The sequence below is a fragment of the Miniopterus natalensis genome, chromosome 17 (genome assembly GCF_054644295.1).
Source record: "Miniopterus natalensis isolate mMinNat1 chromosome 17, mMinNat1.hap1, whole genome shotgun sequence".
Lineage (NCBI taxonomy): Eukaryota > Metazoa > Chordata > Mammalia > Chiroptera > Miniopteridae > Miniopterus > Miniopterus natalensis.
Genome location: NC_142097.1, coordinates 13461882 through 13480958, shown reverse-complemented (window position 1 = coordinate 13480958; position 19077 = coordinate 13461882). Strand labels below are relative to the sequence as shown.

General features: G+C 54.4%; 1 protein-coding gene across 1 annotated transcript in view; it reads left to right on the top strand.

Annotated features, from left to right (window-relative positions):
• The window catches only part of RAP1GAP2 (RAP1 GTPase activating protein 2), a 127562-nt gene that overhangs the window by 105504 nt on the left and 2981 nt on the right, over positions 1-19077 (top strand). The window contains exons 14-21 of the mRNA XM_087826548.1: positions 2082-2153; positions 2613-2699; positions 4265-4399; positions 12796-12933; positions 14507-14625; positions 15914-16027; positions 16226-16343; positions 16813-16934. Coding sequence (XP_087682674.1) covers positions 2082-2153; positions 2613-2699; positions 4265-4399; positions 12796-12933; positions 14507-14625; positions 15914-16027; positions 16226-16343; positions 16813-16934 — 905 coding nt within the window. The remainder of the gene's footprint in view (positions 1-2081; positions 2154-2612; positions 2700-4264; positions 4400-12795; positions 12934-14506; positions 14626-15913; positions 16028-16225; positions 16344-16812; positions 16935-19077) is intronic.

Here is a 19077-nt window from a genome sequence, read left to right as displayed (position 1 = left end):
GAAGGAAATCCCAGCTGAACCATCACCAGGACTCCCTTCTCTCCCTGCCTGAGGTCACCCTGTCCCTGTCTCTGACCCCTGAAGTCCTGCAAAGATCTTGGGAGTCTTATGTGAAGCTAATCGTTGGAGAAGGGTCCTGCTTGTGTCCCCCCTCCCCCTCACTGCTGTCCATCGCTTGAACGACCTCGGCAGTTCTCTCAGGCTTCCAGGCCACACTTGGGCATGGGCATCTTGTGGCGTCTGGAGCCCTGCGAGGTTCCCCACTTCCTGGCGCATCCTCCTGCTTTCCAGCCTTGGAGAGTCTCTTCCCCAGGGTAGCCTGGGGCCTCTGCGCCCCGCTTTGGCCCCTGCTAGGCCCCATTGGGGCCCCTGCTGGGCGGTCTGCACTGAATTTAGAAAACAGGAAGGTGGGGCTGTGCTGAGGCTGCTTCTGCTTTCAGTCCAGCAACCCAACCGTCCCCAAGAGGCAGGAACAACAAAGGCCCCGCGCTTGGTTAGAAAGGGGTCAGGAGAGGGAACACAATGGGGACAGAAAATGAATGGCTGTCACAAGGAGGGATCCTGTCCCCTGCTTTTTGGACGTGGCTGCTGCGGTGGATTGTCTGGGATACTTGGTGGATTTAAGAACATGGATGAAGCCACTTACCCAGCCAGCATAGCCCACTCTGATGAAGGGCTGAGAAGGGCTGTCAGGTGGGAAGAGGGGAGGGCTGGGCCTGTCCTCTGGCCTTGTCAGGGCCCTCCCCACCACCCCTCCTCAGGTTCTGGCTCTGAGGGTGGAATTCTTGACTTGTACGAGGGTGCATGGCGGGTGGTGGTGGGGAACTGTGTTTGGCAGCTGGAACCAGCCAGAAATCATGTCAGCCAAACATACTCGGGCTCCTGACTACGGTCACTGCAGTTTGGGCCGTGCAGACAGCCTTGAGCTCTAGGAGAGCCTTGAGCTGGGTATTGACCAGCCCTCTCCACCCCCTTCCCCTGCAGACCCTGGCAGCCCCTTGGCCTGGCTCCGAGCCGCCTGCTCACCCCGTCTGGCCGACTCTCAGCGTCTGCCCTACTTCACAGTCCAGGCAGCTGGCTGCACGCCAGGGCCGGGCTCACGTCTGTGGCCTCCCGCCCGGGGAGGGGCGAGGGCAGCGTCTCCAGAGAGGCCTGCAGTCTCGAAGGGCCCAGAACGGGTGAAACCAGGGCACCTGCCTGCAGAGGGGAGGTGGAGGTGTGGGCCTGTGCTGAGCCTGGGAGACCCCACGCAGGACATCTTGGTGCTCTCACTCCATCAGTTCACGCCTCGTAGGGCTGGCCAGAGGTGCACACTCACCCAGAGCCCGGTACACCCTGTGCGGCACGCAGCACACCTTGACGTCCTGTACGCCCCATTCCCAGCCCTGACCCTGTGCTGTTAGTTCAGGCCTCACCCAGACCGACTGACCCTGTGCGTGGGGTCAGGGCTGCCAGACACCAGTCCGCCCCCTGCACAGAAGCTCTCAGGAGTGTTAACAGCTGCAGATTCCTGGCTCTGCCTCAGCGCTGCTGATTCAGTAGGCTTGGGGTGGAGCCCATGGGATCGGTATTTATTGTTTAAACACTCAAAGTGTGGGCAGGTTTGGGAGCCAGTGTTGTGGGAAGAGCTCCAGAGCAGGGTCTGGACTCTCTGTTCATCTCTGGCTAATCACCTGTGTGCCTTTGGGGGACCGCTTCTTGTCTCCGGACGTCTGTTTCCTTATCAGTGACCAGGGCTAATAATTCTCACTGCACCTTCTCCTAGGCTTAGCATCCCATTCCAGTGCGGTAATGAGACAGGACCTCCCGAGCACTTGTGCTGCATCAGAGTTAGGGTCCCAGGGTGCTCCTCAGCCCTGTCTAGTCATCTTGCCAGACTTGCTTCTGGCCTACAGCAGTGCAGATGAGCATGTGGACCGTTCCATGCCATCCAGCCCCACTTCTAGGAACTCTGCCACACTGGCGATGGCTCACAGGGGCAAGTGGGGGGAGTGAGAAGAGGAGGTCTGCTGTGGAAAGTGGAGCTTATGGCAGTTGGCTAAGATCGCTACCCCCTAGCCCACACCAAGACTCTGTTTCAGGTCTCAGTCACCGCGAGGGAAGATGTGCCTGCCTTTGGCCCACCTCTGCCCAGCCCCCCTGTTTTCCAGAAGGTAAGACACTCTCCTTCCTGCTCCTCTCATATCAGGACCTAGGTTCCCATACCTGAATGGCAGTGGTTGGAGTGGGGCTGAATCTGGGCTGGGCACATTAGCAGGGCATTTATTCAGCAGGGTTGGGGGCCTCTCCTCAGCTCTCCTCCTGCTGCCAGCCTGGCCTAGGTTCAAGGTGTTTGAATTTCTGCTAAATGAAGTGCTTTTATACCATGCTCCAGTCCCAGGAGCTTCGGGGAAAAGTCGCCTCCAGCCATGGAGATGCCACGGTGGGTGTGGAAGGTTGATTCCCCAGGACTGGGGAAGCTGGTTTCCACGTTGGCATCGTAGCAGATGGATTCGGCCTGGGCTAGAAATGATCAAATGTCAGAAGGGACTTTTCAGGGGCGCTCCCAGATCCTCTGTTCTGCCGACGCATTGTGAGGCTGGGAGAGTCCCGGGGCTTCTTGTCTGTTCCAGGGCCCGGAATTCAGGGAGTTTCTGCTCACCAAGCTCACCAACGCCGAGAACGCTTGCTGCAAGTCGGACAAATTCGCAAAGCTGGAGGTGAGAGCACGGTTTCTGATAGTCTTCCTTCTGCCCTCCTGTTAGCCAGCCTCTGCCTGGGGGCTGTTCCTGGGGGCTGTTCAAGGTGGGGGGCATCATCCTTGCCCCTGTCAGTCATCAGCCCTGTGTTAATATAGTAACCCTTTCTTCCTGTGGAAACTAAGTCCAAACTTCAGGTCTAGTCAACCATTTACCAGTTGTTTGCTGAGTACCTACTGTGTGCCAGGCTCTGTTCTGTTTCCTGGGTCACGGTAATAAATGAGACTCAATTTCTGCCACCGGTTGTTTACTGAGCACCTACTGTGTGCCAGGCTCTGTTCTGTTTCCTGGGACGTGGGAATAAATGAGACTCAGATTCTGCCTGTATAGAGCTCACAGGCTGGTGGGAGGGGCATGACTGGACAGGTACAATACAGTGTGCCAGCACTGGGCCGTGATGGAGGCCAGCATGGGGGCTGTGACGTAGGATAGTGACTGTCCTTAGGATAGCGCCTATGGGGGCCTAGGGTGTATTCAGGGAAGGCTTCTTGGAGGAGGTGGCCCTTCAGCTGCTGAGTCTGAATACCTGATGAGCCTTTTGCCAAGAGGAAAGAGTGGGGAGGGTTATTCCAGGCATGGGAAACCGTATGAGCAAAGCAGAACCGGGGTACAGCTTCGTGAGGGAGCGCCAGAGGGTTTGATGAGGCCCGAGGGAAGGACTCATGTGAGGGATGGAATGGTGGGGACTCAGTGGGAGACTCTGGTCGGGTCATATCAAGAAGGGCATTGAGCCGGAGGTGAGGGCCTTATTAAAGGACTTAGGCAGGAGAGCGATGTTTGATTTGCATATTAGATGGGGACTCTGACAGCGGTGGGGAGGACAGATTGAAGGGAGGAGGGCAGGGAAGGTGGCCAGTTAGACGCTATTACAGGAGTCTAAGAGAAGTGGTGGTAACTTGCTTATACCAGGCACAGGAGGAAGGGTCAGTTTACATTAAAACCATTTTAAACCTTTTTAAAAAAAATCGGGAAGACTTGATGGACTTCTGTATTAAGGGTGGGGAGAAGTGGAATTGTGGGGTGGCCCTTAGGCCTTCAGCTTGGGCTCTGCAGACATGGGAACCATTGGGGGATGAGCTGTGTCAGGACCTGCTGATCTGGAGGTGGCTGCAAAGGCTGGGTTGCTGAAAGGGCTAGTCCAGGTCTGGGTGAATGGTGCCCCCTGGAGGTTGTATGTGTAGCTCTGGAGGAACATCTGGATGGAGAGGAGCGGAGAGCTGTTGGGTACATGGATGTTGAGCTTGGGGTAGAGATCTGGACTGGGAGTTGGCGGGGTAGAGCTGGGAGGGTGGAATGGCCCAGGGCGAAGGGGTAGAGGGAAGAAAGCAGAGGCCTGGACATGGAGCTGTAGTGACAGTTGCAACGTTTGTGAGCGTGGAGCCCAGTCTGGCCTTAGGCCCACACCGTCACCAAGGTGCAGTTGGCCAGAACAGCAACCCTCAGCCAGGTGTCTGGAGTGCCCAGGGAGAGGGCACATCTCTGCTCTCAGCACCAGCTCCACAACCTCCACCCTCTTTCCTTTCCAGGACCGGACAAGGGCTGCCCTCTTGGACAACCTTCACGATGAGCTCCATGCCCACACACAGGCCATGCTGGGACTGGGCCCAGAAGAGGACAAGTTTGAGAATGGGGGCCATGGGGGATTCCTGGAGTCTTTTAAGGTATGGGCACAAGAGTGACTGAGGATTTCTTGGCAAGGAGGGTCGAGACAAACAAGGGAAGAGTTCTAAGGTCCACATGATCCTGACCCTGGAGCCCAAGTGCCAGCCAGGTGTGGCAGGACCAGTGGGGTGCCACAGGTGTTTGCAGAGGGCAGGGGGTCAGGAAGTGTGAGTGGTTGGAGCAGCTAGCAGTGTCTGCTGCATCCTGCACATTCTTCCTTGATCTGGATCCCCTCCTCCTGGCTGGGAGTCTGACAAGTAGGAATGGGAGAGGAGTTAGCAGGAGAGGAGCCAGTGCAGACCAAGAACATTACTGCCTCCATCTGCCTCCTGTGGTCAGGGCTCCCCTGGCAGAATGGCGGGAGCAAGGACACAAGTCTTTTTTTCTTTTTTTAAAAAATATATCTTTATTGATTTCAGAGAGAGGAAAGGAGAGGGAGAGAGAGAGATAGAAACATCAATGATGAGACAGTCATTGATCGAGCCCGCAACCCGGGCATGTGCCTGACCAGGAATCGAACCCCGATCGCCTGGATCCCAGGTCGACGCTCAACCGCTGAGCCACGCCCGGCTGGGCAAAGACACAAGCCTTAGGTGTCTTCGGCAGCCAGTGTGGTTCTGCAAGGGTTTTCCCAGCTGTCAGGGCACCCTGTGGACTTTGCAAAGGGAAGAACTTTCTAACCAAAGTGAGCCCCCTGTCCCTGGAAGTATTCAAGTGGAGCTGGGACAACTACTTAGCTGGCATGGCCTAAAGAAGGTTCATTGTCACGTGGTTGCCAAGTGCTTGTTGGCCCACACAACACTTACATCCAGCATCTGATCTGAACCTGGCTGTTACCCTGTGCGGTTGGCAGAACGGGCCTTGTTATTTTCACTCACACGCAAGGGGACAGGATGAGAGGCCACAGGGCTGCTCAAAACCTTACACCCACTTAAAGGTAAAGCCTCGTTTCAAACCCAGGTTTTCTGGTTCTGAGGTCCGTGTTCTGCTGAGGTCCACTGCCCATGGCAGAATGATTTATAAAGCTACCATTTTGCGGACAGTGCGTGGGCTTAGGGTTCGGCCCGCCTGTACTAGAATCTTAGCTGTGTGATCCTGGGAACAATCTTTAAAGTCTCTGAGCTACAGTTTTCTCATCAACAACACAGGGATGATAGATAGGACCGCTGTCGCTCTGGCCTGTGTGACTCTGGTTAGAGTATTGGTCCACACCCCGAGGGATTGTGGGTTGGATTCCTGGTCAAGGATGCGTACCCGGGTTGCAGGTTCGAGCCCCAGCCGCAGTCGGGGCACGTGCAGGAGGAAGCCTATTGGTGTGTCTCTCTCACATCTCTCTTCCTCCCTCCCTCTCTTCCACTCTCTCTAAAAATCAAGGGAAAAAATATCCTCGGGTGAAGATTAACAAAAAAATTAAAAAATAGGACCTCTGTCATGAAGTTGTTGGGAGAACTCATTGAAGCAGTCTGGAAGGGGTCACATGGTCTGGAATACAGTCAGTGCCAGTGAAAGTGTGAGTTGCTGTTATTGTCGTTTAAAGTGAAAGCTTAACACCCATTATCCCCTCTAAAGCATCACAGCAGTCCTCTGTGCCCTGTGGGTAAGGCTATGATTATGGGTATAATAATTTTGGTATAATGATTTATACTCAATTTTAATAATTATGAGTGTAATTGTGCATGTGAGGAAACTGAGACTCAGAGAGACAGAATAATTTGCCCCAAGTCACCCAACAGATACAGGCGTTGAAGCTGTCTGCCAGATTCCAAAGCCTGCCTTTCTAACAGCCACATGACACTGCCTCGGGGTCCCAGCTCAATTAAGATTCCACCCCTGCCTGGCCCGGGCAAGCCTGCCGGGCTGGAGCGCAGAGAGCAGGGCAGGGCCTCCTGGCCCCGAGGGCCAGCTGCCGAGATTCCTCACGAGGGTGTGTGTAGGAGCCCAGCGGCTTGTCCCGGCTGGTGGGAGATTCCTGGGGCATCTGTTTCGGTCCTGATGGACAGTGGCAGCCAGGGTGAAAGAAATTGAGATCAAGAGGAAAGGGGGGTGAGGGAGAAGAGGCCCAGGGAGCCAGGCCAGCTAGCCCAGCAGAGGGAGGGGTGCGTGTGAGGCCAGGGAAATAGAAACACCTTTGTAGGCTCCACCCCACATCGTAGCAAGATATCAAATGCTCCCAGGTTCCCCAGTAAACGTCACTTATATGACTTGAGCTGTAGTTGACTGCAGACGTTCAATGAAGCATTTGTTGCTTTCAGTTTTGCAGGTTTCTTTCGTATTTCGGAGTTCACAGTTGTTTTTTCAGGTTTCAGATATTTTTATAACCTGGAAAAACTCGTAGGCTGTGGACACTGTGCCCATGGTGCCCAGTGGATAAAACGGCCCAGCAGCTACCTCAGGTTGTGGGCCTAAAGGACAGTGACCTGAGGCCATTTTTCCAGCCCCTGGCCCCTGGTTGGACTCCAGCAGCTCTATTAAAGGGGTTTCCAAGAGAGGGAGATCCTTCAAGAATTGATCATTCCTTGTCTTTGACCCAGTAATCCAGGGACATTTCTTTTCAACCCTAAATCCTTCCATCTGTAGGCTGAAGACACACCCTTCCACATTCTGCTTCCAGGCTTGTGTCCAAGGTGGCACTGTGGGGGACTGTCACAGTCAGTTGCACAGAGCAGACCTTCAGAGCTCTGACAGTTGTGAGCAGCTTTGTTTCCTCCTCGGTGGGGAACATGAGCTCTTTCACCCTGTCTGCTCCATAATTGCCTTCATTCCATCATTGCCTTCATTCCATCGTTGCCTTCAGGTATCCCAGGCTGTGGAGGCTGGAGCTGGGGGCAGGCCGGGCTCAGCAGCAGGCAGCCAGGGCCTGGGGGATTCTGATGTTCGGGCTATGCCTGTGGCCAAGCCTGTGGTCTGCCCCAGCTCAAGAAACTCTCTAGTTTTGGTATTTCTTCCTAGGCACCTTGAACGGTGCTGTGGTGTTAGAATTATTGGCATTCCTCTTGGGGCTCCATCCAGACAGCCACAAAATCCTTCTTGCAAGGAGTGGTGCATGAAATGATTCCAGGAAGAGAAGTTGGCAGGTTCTATCTCCTTCCTGTCAAAGCTCTCGTTCCACAGGCACGTGGTAACATAATTGAGAAGTCCCAGGGCTAACAGCGATCTCAGCCCTCCATCCCCTGCGTCTGTGACTGTTCTTCCCTACCCTGCAGCTCAGGGACCCTTTGTCTCTCTTCTGAGAAGCAGACCTGTCATTGCCCCAGGTTGTGCTTCTGGCTCCTCACACCACTTCATGTCTTGCCTCAGTTCACTGGCTGTCAATTTAAGCATTTCTTCTATGAGAAACAGAACAGTTGGTTTATGGTCACCTATACCTGCTTCTGAGGTGCTTGCAGATATTCTCAGGAATCTGCCAGTTCTACACTTTCAAATTTTACATTTTTACTTATCAGATAATATAAAAAATGTATTTCCAATCACGGAGACTAAACTTTGGCAGGGAGACTCACAACTGAAAGACATGAGTAAGTAAGCAGGTTGCCAACACCCAGGTGTTGGGGGGTCTATGGATGTATTCTTGGAGTATTGCAAGAATAGTTTTATTTTACTCACATTTGAAAAATACTAATCTCTAGACTATTCTCAAATGCCATGCTCAGCCACTGCCTGCTGTTTTAAGTTTTTGTTGGTCCCTCATGAAATGAAAATTGAAAGAGATGCTACTTGATGTATTAATATACAGGGTGTCCCCCCAAAATGTACATAACACTTTGAATAATTGTAAAGGCATTGTTTATTAAAATACATTTCATTTTCAAAATATAATAAAATCTACAGTATGTTTACATTTTTGGGGGACACCCTGTATGCACATAAAGCACATGTGAGCCGCATTTTGAGAAACTCTGAGCTAGCCCAGCCCTCTGATGACCACATCATGCAGAAGGGGAAATACAGGGCCCGGGAAGAGAAGGCCACCCACCAGCCCCCAAATCAGAGAGTTGTCAGCCTTTGAGGAACTGTGGTAGTTAATGCACGGGGCTGCTCTGACCCCTGGTGGCCAGAGAGGAGCGCCAGTCTGCAGAAAGCTCTGGCAAAGTCCCCGCAGGCTGGGCAGCTCATGGATTGGAGCTCCGGTCTATCCAAAAGGAGATGTGGAGGGACATTTCCTTCTCTTGCCAGCCTCCCTCCTTTATTTGTGCTACTGGTGGGGCAGAAGACCCTGTTTTGGACCTCAGAGTTCTTCCTGATCAGGGGCCATCACAGCCAGCAAGAAATTAGCACCTTTCTCTCCAAGGCCCCTGCCACTGTTGCTTACTTGGTCACCCTTGTGCATTGGGTGCCTGCGTTGAATTTGTTAAATTGAAACAGCTCACAAAACCCATTTGTAAAGAAGTGAGGTTTGTGGTTGGCCCAGAGGAGACGTGCTTCCTCTGTGACATTAACAGGTGCTCAAACCCCGGCTGAAATGAGGTGACATAAACAGATAGTGAGAAAGTGACTCCACCCCTCTTTTCTCACACCCCAAAGGAGAACTTATTCAGAGCTAAGCTGGGGGCTGGGGAACTGTGGTGACTAAGGTTGGGGGACAGAATCAGAGATGATGAACTGGAGGAGAGCAGAGTCTAAGGACAGGAAGGGACAGCCGTGTGAAGTATGAAATAGACTGGTCTGCGACATCAACATCTAGAAATGGTGAGATTTCAGCTCAGTGCGCAGAATACCCTTTAAAGGGCCAGGCTGTTCACTGGACAGGCAGCCTCAAAGGCAGTGAGCAGCCCGTCCCTGGGAAGATGCAAGCGGAGAGGACATGAACTGTGGCCTGGATGTTGCAGGGGCTGAGAGGGGCCAGATGGCCCCTGGAGACCTTCTGATGCCCAGGCAAAGACTTCACATGCCTTTCCTCTTCCTCCCCCTGTACCTGACTCTTCTGCCCACGTGAGAAGGCTGGTGCGTCCAGCGCTGCATCAGGTTGACATGTGAAGTACTTCGGACCATGTCACTGGGTGGTTTTGCCCAAATGGAGCATTATTTTAGGGTTTCAAGGTAGCCGTCATCTCTCTTTTTCCATCCCTAAGAGTGGGGAGGAGAGAGACGACCTTGAGCAAGCAGGTGTCATGCCAGGGATTTGTCATACATCATGCCATCCTCACACAGGGGCCATCGCCACACTGTCCAGGTGAGGGGACTGTGTGTCAGAGAGGCTCACACACCGTGCTGGGAAGAATCAGGATTAAAACCCTGTACATGCTCAGAGTCCCCGTCAGCCCGCCGTGTCCTCAGACGTATCTCACTGACTCAGCAGCACCAGGGGCATCTGAGGAGAAGATTCCTCCCTGACGTCAGGCTTTTTTTTGAAGGGAGGCTGAGGCCTCCTTGGTTTCTAATCACCCTCAGTCCATCAGCCAGTTGAATTATATGTTCAATCTGGACTACTTTTGGGGATACTGGGGCCCTCTCTCCTGGAGCCCAGGGTCCTGGGTTTGGGTCCTGGTTCCATCCCTTTCCTTTGTGTGACCTCGGGCAATCATTTACCTTTCAGGACCTTTCCTACCAGTGTCTGTCCTCTCTGTACCTCAGAGTTGTAAGGATCCAATACACTCATGTATGTGAAACTCAGTAGACCAGATACCATCACACAGGGCTCATGATGCACCTTAAATCTTTTCTGGAAAGAGACAGTAAGAATGCATCAGAACACAGATGATTAATTGACACGTCACAGTTGATGACAACTGGTGGCACACAGGAGGGCACGGCGGAATGAAATGATGCTGAGCTGGATGGGGCATTTGACTCAGGGAAAGTGGCTGTTTATCCAAGGACACCTCAGGGTGGTGCCGCACCTTTCCCGCCTTGGGTTTTCCAAAGGGCACACGACTTCATGATCTTCGGGTGGTGGCATGAATAGAACACGCTGGCTGTTTTAACCATGTTGCAGGAGACTGTTGCTAGGCGACTCTCTTCTGTGGTCTAGAAAGAGAGAGTGTTGATGTCCCTGGAGGGGGCATCCTTGGCTCAGACAGGCCAGGCCAGATGAATGACATCAGGCGGGTGGGCTCCGTGCTTCACTCAAGAGGAGCTCGCCTCCAGGGCCGTCGTATTTCCAAACGGCCTCCTTGCCGAATCAGCTTCCCTCCTCAGGATAGAAAGGCAGGTAGGATGCGGTCCTTGGCCAGTCTTGAGCTTGGAGAATGCCTGACCTTGGGCAGAGCTCCCAGGGGGACCTGCGATTTGGGTTGGGGGCAGCATTCCCGCTGATTTCTTGGGACGACCTTTCCGTAGACCAGCTCTTTCCTCGGTGCTTCAAGGGAGGGAGGGGCAGTGGTTCCACACAAGACCATCTGTAGGTGGACACGTGGACAGCGGAAGCAGACACGTTTGTTCACGTGTGGGTATGAGCCACGTGAGGATGGGGCAGTGTCCACGCCTTTGTCCTTCGGCATCAGTTTTCTGAAACTGAGGTCCTGAGAACTCCCTGTGGCAACTGGCTCACGCAGGAGGATCCATTAGCTCACTTCACAAGAAGGCCCCAGGGGACTCGTGGCTCAGCGTGGTCATAGCAGGCAGGTTCCGTGCCCTGTCCCCTCTGCCATCCCCATCTTGTCAGCTTTGCCCTTAGGCTGGATCCCCCACCTGCTGTGGTTCTAGGTGCGGACATGTCATACCTCTTTTGGGAAACGTTGAGGGAGTTTTCCTCAGAGCCCCCAGCAGATGTCCTCTCATATCCCACTGGCAAGGGGATGGATTATGTGACGGCCTTAGATGGTCATGATTTATTCCTTTATCCTGCAGAGGAAGAGGGGATGTTGGGCCAGACAGTGGTTCTGCTAGCAAGGAACACAGCGGGGGTGGCATTTGCATGTGAGCAATTAATAATATCTGCACCCATGAGTCTTTGCACGTGGCTCTGAGGCCCTGGGACCTGGATAGCTAATTCACACAGCAGGAGCACCCCACAGGCCCCGGGCCTTTAGCATTGTCCTGATTTTAGGAATTGAAATTAATTTTAATGTTTTATGCCTTGTTTTCCCTGCTGACTGGGACGCTCCTTGGAGGCAGGGGCCACGTCTCATACTTCTTTGACTCCCCTCCTGCAATTCTCTCAGTTCCTGGCACAGTACTGGGCACACAAGATGCACATGACAAATGCTCATTATTAGTAATAAGAGTAGCCACATTTATTGGGTAATTTTGACCTGCTGGGCTCTCTGCTAAAGATTTTATATGTATGGTCACCCGGCCTTATTGTAGAGTGACTAAATGAATATCAAAGGGAAGTGATGTGGGGTTTGGGGGTTCCTGGACAGAAACTTCCCTTCCTGGAACTTTGAAGGTCTTCAGGACCAAGTGGTAGGTGGAAGCCTCTAGGACTTCCTGTGTTAGAAAGTCCCCCTTGGGTACAGCTGGGATCTGTCAGCTGCCCTCTAACCACTGTCCTCAGGTCAGGTTCCAGAGCAGCGCAGGCGGCCTGCAGAGCAGTCAGCCCAAGAGCAGCCGTCGCCTCCAGGTCTCTCCCTGCGTGGGCTCAGCAGTCTTCATTTTAACTCTTCTCCCCATCCTTGCATGCACTGTGACAGGCCCTGACTGGACACTGCACTGTTTGCTGATGTGCCCTTTGCTCTTTGGTGGCCCTGAGTGGCACAGGGCTCCATGTGGCCTGAGCAGCTCCGGGCCCTCTGAGGGCTCAGCCTCGAGTCTGAGTGTGCACGTCCTTTGTAGGCAGCTGTACCAGGCGCAGGCTCACGTCCACAGTGTCTTTAGCCCCTGTGAGTGTGAGTGGTAGCTCAGGGCACCGACCCAAAATAGCTCCGGCCACAGTTCACCAACTGCTAATGTATTCCAAGTTGCACAAGGCACATTTTGGGGTGACAGCAGAAGGGGAACCCAGTGTTTAAATATAGAAGGACACTCAGTTTTCTGGAAAAAAAAGAGTAAAATTGAGGTGAGGACCTGACTGCGTTTAATCCCTGCACGATACTGCTTGGACCATGCCATTCCTAATTTGCAAATGAGGAAGCTGCAGCTTAGAGTAACTAGACCAAGGTCACACAGGCTTGGGAAGCTCTGCAAGCCTCACTTTCCTTGCCTGCAACCACCTTTGTCCACCTTGCAGGGCATCTGCGGCACTGACCCCTCAGACTCCCCCGGCCAGTATCCTCCCTCACCTCTGCCTGCAGAGGGCCACTCGTGCCCAGAGCACGTGAAAGCCCTCTGCCAACTGCAGTGATCAGAGTGTGGGCCGCTGAGAGAAGAAGAGAGAAAGAGAGTGTGTGTGTGTGAGTGTGTGTGCACATGTGTGCATGTGCTGAAGGCTATGTCTGCGGATCCCACTGAGAGGGCAGGGTCATCTGGAAGGGCCTGGCTCTAACTCTCAGGCCCCCATCACCTGCTGTCCCCACAGAGGGCCATCCGCGTGCGCAGCCACTCCATGGAGACCATGGTGACCAGCCAGAAGAAGACACACAGCGGGGGCCTCCCCGGCAGCCTCAGCGGGGGCATCTCCCACAACAGCGTGGAGGTCACCAAGACCACCTTCTCGGTGAGTGCCTGCAGGCTCCGGGGTCCCCCAGGCCCTGTTGGGGGAGGAGTGTGTTCACCCAGGCTTGGGCCCGGTGATTAGCAGGGCGAGCTGGATGATGGAGGGAAACTGAGGCTGCCTGGGGAGCAACTCCCCCTCTGAAATTAGCGCCTCCAACCAGGCAGCACCTGGGGCTGGCCCAGACTGGAACCCACCTGTGGTCCTGTTCTCTGAGTTTCCTTGACACCTGCGCCTCCTCCTTGGGGCCAACCCTGCACAGTCGTCCTGGGTGCATTTCTCTGCCCAGGGGCTTGGGACCTGGGACTGTGAGAGAGGTGTCCCTCCTTTGTTATTATTATTGATAATAGTAGCTGCCTCTGCTTGCTGTGCACCAGGCATTGAGCTAATTCATGGTCCCTGTAACAGCTGAGTGAGGTAGGGACTGATGTGCCCTCCATTTTTACATTTGAGGAAGAGGAGACCCAGAGAGGTTAAGTAACTTGCTAGAGGCCACCGAGCTAAGCTGAAGAACTGGGATTTGAATGCAGGTCACCCAGATACTAAGTCTTCGCTCTTAATCGGTGTGTTCAGTTCCAAGAAAAGAGAGCCTGGCCTGTGGGATTGGGTCTGGTCAGCTTGCGCCAAGAGCTGGCCAGGTGAAGGAACCACAGTCCCTCCTTTAATAAAGCAAAGTGGCTTTGGATTTGTGTACTTTAGGGCTTTCTTTTTCTTCTTGGCAGAACATACCTACCACAATACTAACAAGCCATATTATAAATGATCTTGTATAATTCATTTAATTTACCAAATAGTAATTTCATAGCTATTGTCTTGTTCTTGCCAGAAGGTCTGTGAAGTGAGCAGGGCAGGGCAGTGATCTCCAATCAGTGGATGAGACTGAGGCCCAGAGAATTTTTCCCCTTGCCCAAGGTTGCACAGCATGTGAATGGCAAACGTTGGGGCCTGGGTTAGAGGCCTAGTCTGAAGATTGGCTGCAGGCTCGCATCCCCCCCTTCTCACTCTCCCATCCCTCCATTGTCCCTCACATGTGGCAGAAGCAGAGCCACATCCTTTGGCAGGCTCCCTCCGCCTGTGGGTGGATATGAACTCCACGCTTGTCCCGCCAGGGATTTGCTCTATGACCTTGACCCAATTCCCTCGCCCCTCTCTCGACTCCTCTGCTTCATCAGTAAAGCAAGAGGTTGGACCAGGTCGCTCCCAGGTCTCTCTCAGCTTTGTGATTCCCAGTCTGTGACTCCCTGAGTCATCCTGTCCTCTCAATATTGGGGGTTCTCCTTAGGGTGGCCCTGACCCCGTGATCCTCCAAGAATTCTGCTCTTTCGTGGATTGTTACCTGGGGCCCTAAGGGTCAGGTTAAGAACACAAGAAAATGGGCTGCAAGTGCTTGAGCCTTGAGTCCCAGCACCTTTTACATAGATCCCAGCCTTCCTGGCGGCCTTGCTGTTTCCTGGGATCTCTCCAGACCAGTTGGGAGGGGGTGGGGTGCAGGGGCTCTGTAGACCAGAAAGGATGGCAAAGGGAAGGAGATCTGGGCTTGAGGAGTGAGCGCTCATTCTGGTGGTTTCATTGGCAGCCTCCAGTGGCGGCGGCGACGGCGAAGAACCAGTCGCGGAGCCCTATCAAGCGGCGGTCAGGGCTCTTCCCCCGTCTGCACACGGGCTCTGAAGGCCAAGGGGACAGCCGGACACGATGGTAACTGTCCAGTGCGGCGATGGTCAGCTCCCTCGGGAGGGCTTTGTGCAGCTCCGGGAGATGGCTTCCTTCTAACCCTGGTCCCCGCGTCAGGCCCCTGCACATCCCGGTCACTCACTCAGCTCTTTGTCCGCTGGGGCAGCTTTGGCAGTCCCTGCGTTGGACATTCAAAGTGGTTCTCATCACAGTGTGACCTCAGCTAGAAACGCTGCTTAGATTCTTTTCTTTCTTTCCTTCCTTTTTCAAAGCTCACTCCTCCTCTTTATGGAAGCTTTCCCTGATTAACGCCGCCAGGCAGAGTTCGTCGAACCTTCCTTTGGGCTTCCAGAAGGTTCCTCCTCTTCTTCCCCCACTTCCTCCATTTTTTTAGTAACTCTTTTACTCATATGAAATGTCCAGAATAGACAAATCCATAGAGACAGAAAGATTAGTGGTTGCCAGGGGCCTGGGGCAGGGGGGAATGGGAGAGATTGTGAGTGGGTCTGGGGTTTCTTTTAGGGGGGATAGAAATGTTCTAAAATCAGATCGTGGTCATGGTTGTGAATATACTAAAAATCATTGAATTGTACACTTTAAATGAGTGAATTGTATGTGGATTATGTCTCCATGAAGCTGTTATGAAAATAGAAGTACATTAGGGACGGGGCCGTCTTGTTCCCAACAGTGGGCACAGAGCTAATAATCATGGGTAGGGTACATGGTCGGTTAAACTGCAGGGAAGGCAGCCCTTGGGCCCCAGGCTGGGAGTAGCCCATTTGCCCAGATGCCCTTCCCAGCACCCAGGGTCGCCTCAGCACACGCATCCGCATCCAGGGAGCGCCTTTTGTAGTCTGTGTGCGGGGCGTCCCCTAGTGGTCTGTAGCCGTGGCCCTGCCAGCGACCCGAGGAGTCCTTGTGCATTGGGCTGTTTCCTGGCTGTGGCGGTGGACGTCCCAGACTCCACTCCATCCCCTCTGTGCCCGCTCTTGACCTAGAGCTCTGCCAGCTGGGATGGCTGATTGGGTGGAGGGTGGGCATGGACTTGGTGGCAACAAGCCAGGACTCCTGCCTGGTAGCTCTGGACTCTCACCCAGGAGCCTGCAGAAGCCCCTTGCAAAGCAGAAAACTCTGTTGTCTGCCCCCCGCAGTCTCTGAGGGGGCTTGGGTGGGATGGAGGTCCTGGTGGCCGTGCTGTCTCAGGGAGTGCTGTGACCCCACTGGCCCCCACGGTGCTGTCTTGGGCCTGGGGGTGAGGTGGGGGTTGGAGACTCACCCTTGGCCTCAGTCCTCTCCATTCTCATTTCCCCAGTGACAGCTCATCCAGCAACCCCAAGACTGTGGACGGCGGGCACTCTTCTCAGGAGATAAAGTCTGAGACCTCATCTAACCCCAGCTCTCCGGAAATCTGCCCCAACAAAGAGAAGTAAGAGTGAGGGTGGGGTAGGGCTGGCTTTAGCCCCTTGGGCCCTGGGACAGGTCTCTGCTCCAGGCACCTCTCGATTTGGGAACTCTCGGGACACAAAAGCCAGCAGGCAGTGCCATGGGAGCCTGTCAGTCTGTGCGAGGCCTGCCTGCCCTCGGTCCGACGTGTGACCAGGCCCTGCCCTCCTGTTCCCCGCAGGCCCTTCATCAAGTTGAAGGAGAACGGCCGGGCCAACATCTCCCGCTCTTCCTCCAGCACCAGCAGCTTCAGCAGCACGGCTGGGGAGGGTGAGGCCATGGAGGAGTGTGACAGTGGGGTAGGTGTGGCCCTGTTCAACCTGGGGAGTGGAGAGGGCACCCTGGGCCCGTCTGCCCTGTGCATTAAAATAGCTGCTGTAGGCAGAGCCCCAGCCAGGCCCGGAGGAGAGAGGGGAGGTATGGAAACAGGAGGTGGCTCACTCAGCCATCTCCACTCCCTGGGAACAGTGGTTCGGGAGCTCCCTGGAATGACTTGGGAGCAGTAGGGGTCAGAGTCCAGGCTGAGTGTGTCCCTGCCCTGGGGTTCCTGGCTGGGCGGGAAAGGGCTCAGTGCCCCATGCATGTGGGTCAGGGGCACTTCCTGGGGGGTGGAGGGGAGCCAGGGCTGGACACAGCAGAAGGACAGAGCATGTCCAAGTAGGGAGTGGGAGGCAGGCGCTGCCCGGGGTCAGCTGAGGCACCAGCTGCCCTGTGGGGCTGCCGAGGGGGTAGCTGTCCTCACTCACCCGGTCTCTCTCCCCAGAGCAGCCAGCCGTCCACAACCTCACCCTTCAAGCAGGAGGTGTTTGTCTACAGTCCGTCCCCAAGCAGCGAGAGCCCCAGCCTGGGGCCGGCCACCACGCCCATCATCATGAGCCGGAGTCCTACAGGTGAGTGGCGTGTGGTGGTGTGTCCCACGGGGTGGCCGGGGCAGGGCTGTGCCCTGACCGCTGCTCATGCGGAGCCTCAGGCGCATTGAACTGGCCAGTGTCCGTTCCAGCCCCAGTTGAGGCCCTTGCTCTCTGCTAGCTCACCGCACCTGTTTAGCAACCTTCAGGGCCTTGTGTTCCTGTCCTCTCCTTACTTGTGGGAAACCGAAGCTCAGAGAGCTCAATGATTTGCCGGAGGAGCTGAGATTGTGTGTTGAAAGCTGAGGTTCTTTCCACTGACCTCTTGCTCTACCCCATCACCGACTCAGGGCCTCTCTGTCACAGTGATGGTCCCCAAAATGCAAGGATACCAGGTGGGGAAAGCATTGCAGGTGGAGGGAACAGAACATGGAAAGGCCTGGAGAGAAATGAGAGATCATGGTCTGGAACAACACATGGCTCAGTGTGGCTGGAGTTCACAGAGGGGACAGGGGAGAGAGGAGGCAGGGGTTAGGGGACAGGGCCAGGGCTGCCACGGAGCCCCTGGTGAGGATTTGGGCCTTAACCTGCAGCAGTGGAAGCCACTGGAAGGTCTTCGGTCTTTGAGGGTTCTGAAGTAGAGAAGCACCACCTGGGGGTGAGAAAGACCAGCGTGTGGCTGTGGCTGCCCCAGTAGGATCGGTGGGGAGCAGATGCAGGGAGGGAGATCAGCGGGGGTCACAGTGAGCAGTGTGGGCAGGTGCTGGAGCAGTGGGAGAAGCAGTAGATTCCAGAGATGCCAAGGAGGTAGAATCTCCCGGGCTCAGTAGTGGGGGTTCAGGGAAAGCAAGAAGTCTGGGCCTTTCGGGGTTCTGTGATTCCCGCAGTTGGGCAGAGTAGGAGGAGCCAACTCTGGGGAGAGGGTGAAGGGTTGGCACCTGAGGGGCATCTAGGTGGATGTGCGTGGTAGACACTGCTGGGCTCCATGGGTGCCTAGAAGTCAGAGCCTTGGTCCGGCCTTTGGAGGGCAGTGCAGTGTGGGGGCACATGCAGGAACCTGGAGCCTGGGCCCTAATCCTGAATCTACCACTTACTAGCGATGTGACATTGGATAAGTTACTGAGCCTTTCTGTGCCTCAGTTTCCCCAAGCAAAACATGGGAGGGGAATAGTTTCTACCTCGAAGTTGGTTGTGTGAGGTTATACATGTAAGAAACTTACAACTGTTAAGCTAGGTGTTTGTTAAGTGACAGGAACAGAACGATAGCATAACCTGGGAGTGATCTTGCTCCCCAGGGCACATTGGGCAGTGTCTGGACAAAACGTCTTTTTGATTTTCATGATTGTGGGAGGAGGTTGCTGTTGGCATCTAGTGGGCAGAGGTCAGGGATGCTGCTAAGCATCCTACAATGTACAGGGTAGACCCCACGATGAAGAATTACCTGGCCCAGAATGTCAATAGGCTGAGTCAGGAAAGTGATCTCAGTGGAGACACAGGAAGGGCCAGTTCAGGTGCTTCCTCTCACTCAGCTCCCCCTGGCTGGGTGACTGCAGAGCTGGGCTGTGATCGTGGCTGCACGATTGACAGGCTGGCCCCTCTGAGCCTCAGTTTCCTCATCTGTGAAGTGGGGTAGTCATACAAATTCCCGGATTTAAAATAGTAAGGCTTCATTAACTATGGAAGGAATGAGTGAAAGAATTTATAACCAAGCTTAGCGCCTATTTGGTATTAAATAAATATAAAAATAAGTAAGGCTTTGAGTAAATGGAGGTTTAGAGAGTGTCTGCGACTTGCTGAAAGTCACCCAGGACAGAAGGGGACTTGGAACGGGCCTGGTAACTTCTGCCTGGTGCTTCCTGCATCACAGGCCCCTCTCCCTCATGGTATTTAATGCTGAGGGGCCGCATCCACCCCTAGCTCTAAGGAGGTTGTTCTGGGTACCGGGAGGCCCACCCTGGCCCTGCGGAGGTCTGGAAACCTGTTTTAGGCCATTTGGCTGCCTCTGGGGAGAGACAGGGTTGAGGGGAGGGAGGTGGCCTGGAAGCACCTGACATCCACCCTCCATAATCTCAGATGCCCTGACCATTGATCATTTCACACCTGGGCTCCCAGGGGCCTTGAGAGGGGGTCGGCGGGTCACACCAGGAGGTGCTCATGGCACTGGGAGGAACCCCTTGATTGAGGC